Here is a 6,497-nt window from a genome sequence, read left to right as displayed (position 1 = left end):
AGATAAGCAATAAAATCTCATCCATGATATGTAGTTCTGTAGTTGTAACGGCAAGCACCAACAATAATAATTAATTTCCTCGGTGCAAGAAGCAGACAAAAAGAAAAAATTACCAAATAAAAAAGTTGTAAGGAAAAAAATCTACAACTTCTCCTTTCTCTCCCCTAAATTCTTTCACTCCTTCAATCCACTTCACTGACAATGATTAGGTTAATCAAAACATACACAGATCAATGTTTCACCTCCTATAACATAGGACACAAATTTTAGATGCAAATTAAGAAAAATGAATAAAATAGAATCACATACAAAGGAGAATCAGAAAACATAAAAACAAATCAAAATATTGCAAAATTCCATATAGAATATAAAATGGACTCAGCATCCATGGCTTCCAAAGAATCTATTTTAGTGGAATATCTATAAAAAAAACCTGAAGAAAAGAATTTGAAATTAGCATGGCAAGTGATGAACGAAATTGACCTTGAAGTCAAACATGAGTGAATGAAAGTTAAAGGTAAAGTAGAATAAAATTGAAAAAAACCATAACATATTATGCAAGCAAAGGAAGAAAATAATTTGAAACCTCCATCTGCAACCTTCCCAATCAGTCCAAGGCAGTAAATCGGAGGGATGCGATTGCAAGTCGATGGCAAAGTGGTTCCGTTGAGAGATAAGACGATTTTGTGGGGGTGGTTCCGTTCAGTGGAGAGATGAGATGAAAATTGCATGGAGGAGATGAATTCCATGGAGGAGATAATAGAGGTAGGCAGGGTTTTAAGAGGGTTTTTGCTGATGGGATGTATTATTGATTTAAATCACTTATCACATATTTTATATTAAGATAAAATCATGAAATAAACAACATAAATCCTAATCAAATCTAAAATTTAAAAATGTACTAAATAAATATAGATAAAAACTATCAAAATCTAGCAAATCACAATAAAAACTCATAAAATCCGGAATCACAGATTTCATATTAAGATAAAATCATGAAATAAATAACATAAATCCTAATCAAATCTAAAATTTAAAAATGTACTAAATAAATATAGATAAAAACTATCAAAATCTAGCAAATCACAATAAAAACTCATAAAATCCGGAATTAATTAAAAATCCGAAAATTCAATAAAAATACCATAAAAATTAATTAATACTCTAAAAATAAATCAAAAATAAATTAAGATAAAATCAAGAAATAAAAAACTTAAATCTTAATCAAATCTAAAATTTAAAAATGTATTTTTTTATTAAGGAGAAGTAAGGGCACATGTGGCAAGTGGGGCCAAGGAGAAAGAGCTTACATGTAAAATATTAGGTGAGAATTAATCTGGGAGCGACACGTCACTAACTTGGCCTGTGAGAGCGACACGTCATGCTAGAAGTTGTTATTTTCTAATATATATTGATATTGATATTGATTGATTATATTCCATTTATTTTTTATTTTCTTAATATGGGGAAAAAACATTCTCAAAGATTTCCTGCAACTGATTCCCCTCATTTATTTAAATGGTGTCCTTGGAATATCACAATTCAGAGATTTTGAAGGATTCACTTAAGTTTTTTACTAGCAACCCGCTAGTAACCCCTTTAGAATCTTCTCTCTACATGTATTATTACTTCATCCTCTTTACTCCCCTTCTTTAATTTTCAAATGACAAGGGAAACATGCATGAAAGGGATATCATAGATAATCCGTCCTTAGAACTTACAATTGACATTGCATCAACCCTCTATAGGTCATAAAACTTCTTTCTCTTTTTCAAACAAAGATACTCACAAAAATAGTTAGGAATTTGTACCAAATAATTCGATTGAAAAAAACTCGAGTCAGGGTTGTTTCTTCATGAATAACTTTGTTGCCTATGACCTTCAAGGGTTTCGAGTCATGGGAGACCATGGGCTTTGACCATAAGCATATAATGGTGCCCTCCTTTACGGCTTGTTTGGTAGAGATAAGATGGAGAGAGTGACCATAAAAGAGATGGAGAGAAAAGAGAGTGACTCATCATTGTTTGGTTTACATTAATTATTGTAGCAGAGAGAATTAAAAATGTGGGGTCCACATGCTTTTTGGTCTCTCTCCAAATTGATGAGAAACAAGAATGGCTCGTTTGGCACGCCGTATTAGGCATGATAGTATAAGCTTATACAATACATTATGAGTTTATCCATTGTTTGGTGATGACATTGTATTGTATAAGCTTATCCATCAAAGTCTCCTTATACGTTAAAATGACGTATTATTTAATCCATCATGTGAGTGATGGATAAGGCATGATAAGGTTGTGACGTATAAGTTACCATCACCACCACCGTCCATTGTTGCTAACTTACACCATCATTGGCCTCACCACCGCCACCGGTGTTGCCGCCACCACCGCCCTACTGTCACCACTGGTGTTGCCGCCACCACCACCACCACCACTGCCACCACCGACACCACAACCACCACCCTATCGCCACCGCCACCACCATTGCCTCCATCCTCCACCGTCGCCGCCACCTTGCTGCAGCCGCCACCGCCTTACCACCACCACCACCATCACCACCCTATCATCGCCAACACCACAACTACCATCGCCGCCACCACCTGATCACCACCACCACCGCCGCCACCACCACCACCGCCCTACCGCCACCACCCACACCACAACCACCACCCTATCGCCGCCACCACCGATACCACCACCACCACCCTATCGCCCCCACCACCACCATTGCCTCCACCCTCCACCCTCCACCGTAGCCGCCACCCTATCGCAGCCGCCACCGCCTTACCACCACCACCGCCACCCTATCATCGCCACCACCACAACCACCATCGCTGCCACCACAACCACCAACCTATCTCCACTGTCACCACCACCGCCACCAACACCAACCTACCACCATTGCCACCACCACCACTTCCATCACCATCACCACCACCGTTATAATCACCTCCATATTCGATTTTTATTATATATCATTATTCAATACTTCACTAAACATAAAATTGCAATAATTTAAACGATATGGTAAATTATACAGAGTATGGCCAAACGCTGGATAGTATAAGAAAGTTATCAGGGCTTATACTATCAGGCCTAATACTATCAGATCTTATACTATCAGGCCTTATACTATATGTCGCACCAAACGGGCCCGAAAAGTTGTTTTTTCCTCCTCTATCATGACTTCTGATTGGCGATCAATCAGTGTAAGAAATGCATATCATACCAAACAACCTACAAAATCTACTTTATTTCTCACAACTTTCTTTCTACTCATCTTCTCTCTTTTCTCATTGTCTCTCTTCTAAACCAAACAAACCGTACCTTTAAGGAGAGAGCTATATAAGATTTGGTGGCATCTATGCTGGTGGTTTGATTAATAATATGAGTAGTTTCAAAAAAAAAGGGAGAGAGCTATATAAGCTCCATTTTAAAATTCCCTCTATAACTTTTATCATAATTGAATTGAGGTTTTGTGATTTCAGAGAAACTCTTCAAGTTCTTTCATCGAAACCCTCAGAGAATTATCTAGAGTACGTGAACCTCTTATGGCTTCTCTTCCTTTGAAAATTATCCATAACGCAAGGTTCTTCTGGCTTCTCCTCATCAAGGCTTACTAAACCTTAAACCTAGAAGGAATGTGGCGCCTGAACATCATCTCTACCTCCTCCATCTTTTGCATTTCTTCTTCCTTTTGGTGAATACACCCTTCAAGCCATTAGATCCAATCCACAATCTGAACTAACATCATCTTTGGATCCACTTTTAAGCCTTTTATAATCACTTGATTCACTTCTCTCTTCCAAGAATACCTTCTCCCTGAAATTTGGTAATATTTACCGGAGTCCCAACATACACCAAGACAACATATATGGACTGTATTACAAATAATGTTGATTTGCAATATCTTACCTCTCCTATTTATGCAACAAAAGTACATTGCGTGACTCGATGTGTATTAATAATGTACATATGATCATTACACTCAACATAATGTAATTAAAACTTGCAATATACTATCCTCAATACTTTTATTTCTATACACCCAAAAGTGATAATAAGGGCTGCCACATGACAGAATAATAGTAATCAACAAAATCAATTCACCTCAGAGCAATTATTAGGCCCAACCGGTTCTCTCAAACAACTAGAAATTGCCATAACTGCAGCTTCAACAGATGCATCTTCCCCCTATTTCATTAGGTGTTAAACCATTATCAAATCATGAACTAAGCTAACAAAAAATTGCTAAATTGAAAAGCAGAGTCTAAAAGCAGAGTTTACCTTGTCTCTCCAATAGAAAATGTTCCCGTACTTCCCAGCCAAACGACTCCAGAAACTACGTGGGATGTCCAAATCAACAGAAGCACCAACGTTGAAATTTAATATATTGCCTGCTCAACAGAAACCGCTTAGTATGTTATTACCTCTATTGGTAGATGTAGCAAGAAAGAAGCCACAAGGAATAACAAAGAGGAAGAACAGCAATAACAAAGAAAAGTGCAGTCCATCATTTACCAAATGTAGGATCAGCAACAAAGACAATTGTTCTGTCATCTACTTGCCAGAAATCTTTGACAGCCAAACCTGCAGAACACAATAGTTTCTGCTTTCATGTTTCATAAATCACAATAGCCTTAACCCCACTTAAAAGCTCAAGAAGATAGAAAATAATTTCTGCATTAGCTATATTACTTTAATATATATTGAGGTTTTGATTGACTAAATTGATCAATTTTATATTTCAGGGACTACATAGCTATTTTCTAAGTAGGGGACAAAAATGAATGGCTCTATATCTTTCCGTGAATACTCACTCTATATTTTGCTATTTGAGCTTATCTAATAGCATAAGCACGTATGCGGGAATTTGAAAGAACTTATATAAATAGCCTATGACATATCTATAAGTTGTTTCGAGTTTATTTTCATAAGTTATTCAGGATAGCTTATTAATAAGAGCTCATGTTTACCTATAACTTATTTTCAGCTCATTTTAATAAGATTCTCACATAAGCTTATGAATAAGCGTCATAAGCGTTATTTCCATAAGCGTTTAATTAAGTTGTTCACCCAAACGCACCCTATAACTATAAACAATGTGGTTGCATAAAAATTGATATTGAGAATGAGATCTATAATTTGGTACAAAGCGCGATGATGATGACAATCAAATAAAAAACCTGGGGTATCAGGATAGTTTTGGGCCAAAACTCTGAGCTTGAATCCAGTATCCTTTTCAATAGCAGCAATCTCTTGTGCTAGTCTTTTCTCCTGGAGACAAATAAATAATCAATTGAACATGGTAATTAACATTAATTCTTCCTTTCCTCAATTGACAGACTCAACAATTCACTTGTAATTGTAACTAACAGGTAAAGAGAAAGGTAAGTATTTCACACAAATAAAAAAAGAACCTTCATATCATATTATATCATACCTGTCCATCAGAGAGGAATCCAGCAACATCAATGACAGTGCTAAACTCTTTAGGGAGCAACTCTGGCTTGTTCACACCAACTTTTGCTGCCTCCGCCAATCCAGTTCCTACAAAGTTTGGGATTTTTTTCAAATTTTCTGCATTGCAATGTTAAATATGGAAGCAGAGAAAGAGAAGCCGGGTATGTATATGAGTAATGAGTAGAGTACCTCCGAGTAGCAACACAAGGGAGAGGGCTCCAGAGAGAGCAAATTGTAATGGTTTTGAGTGAATTTTGGTGATGGAGTTGGAAGTGTTGTGCTTGTTGAGTGATGATGTTGTTGGGAATGAAGAGAGATGAGAGGAGAGGGTATTAGGTAGTGATGTTCGAAAAGGAATAGAACGGTATTGGGATACAGATAGAGATGGTGATGGCGATGGAATTGGAATGTAAAGAAGATAATGGTGATGCGCCACCATTGTGAAACGCGATTGTTAGTTCTAGTTCGTTCATGGCCTCAGTTTCTTTTGGGTTTTGAAGGAACATTATCCTCATCATTTGGGATTACGGGTAAGTTAGGTTTGTAAAAGAATAATTATTTGTTCACACCTCAAAATGAGGTGGAAAGAAGTGGAGGAGGAGAGATCCGAAAGATAGAAAGAAAAGAAAAAGTAAGAGAGATAAAGTATAAGATGTGATAGGATTTACCTACGGTGCACAACTTTTTAGTTGTGTAAAGTTACACAAGGAAGGGATCAGCAGGTTCCAGGTAATTTGATTTTTTTTTAAAAATGGTTTTTTAAAACAAAAATTATTCATCACCACCGTCATCAATCTCTCTCCAAGCCAACTACCAATTCAGAATCCACCCATAACCCACCATCACCAACCAAGCTCTCTCCTCCACGCCATCCCCAACCCACCCCACCACCATCACCCAGAACACATAACTCACCCCCAACCCACCCATAAGCACCCAGAACACAAAACCCACCCAAAAAACATCAGAAGCTTCGTTTCTCTTGTTCATCCCACTGTAACAACCACCACAAACCATCAATGTTAATTTTCT

General features: G+C 37.1%; 1 protein-coding gene across 1 annotated transcript; it reads right to left on the bottom strand.

Annotated features, from left to right (window-relative positions):
* Positions 1 to 3,898: 3,898 nt before the first annotated feature.
* Positions 3,899 to 5,975, bottom strand: LOC130721399 (thylakoid lumenal 15.0 kDa protein 2, chloroplastic). The gene is made up of 6 exons (XM_057572199.1): positions 5,655 to 5,975; positions 5,446 to 5,552; positions 5,189 to 5,279; positions 4,524 to 4,592; positions 4,290 to 4,399; positions 3,899 to 4,196 (listed from the first exon to the last, which is right to left on the bottom strand). The coding sequence occupies exons 1-6, from the start codon at positions 5,902 to 5,904 to the stop codon at positions 4,104 to 4,106; spliced, it is 720 nt and encodes a 239-aa protein (XP_057428182.1). The 5' UTR covers positions 5,905 to 5,975; the 3' UTR covers positions 3,899 to 4,103.
* Between the last annotated feature and the right edge of the window lie 522 nt (positions 5,976 to 6,497).

The sequence above is a fragment of the Lotus japonicus genome, chromosome 5 (genome assembly GCF_012489685.1).
Source record: "Lotus japonicus ecotype B-129 chromosome 5, LjGifu_v1.2".
Taxonomy (NCBI): Eukaryota; Viridiplantae; Streptophyta; class Magnoliopsida; order Fabales; family Fabaceae; genus Lotus; species Lotus japonicus.
The sequence above is the reverse complement of the archived record's forward strand: the minus strand, read 5'-3'. Positions and strand labels throughout refer to the sequence as shown.

Coding starts and splice junctions, on each gene's coding strand:
- LOC130721399 (XM_057572199.1), bottom strand. CDS start 5,904: ATGGTGGCGCATCACCATTATCTTCTTTACATTCCAATTCCATCGCCA. Junction 5,280..5,445: donor GATTCCTCTCTGATGGACAG/GTATGATATAAT, acceptor ATTTGTCTCCAG/GAGAAAAGACTAGCACAAGA. Junction 4,593..5,188: donor AAACTATCCTGATACCCCAG/GTTTTTTATTTG, acceptor TGTGTTCTGCAG/GTTTGGCTGTCAAAGATTTC.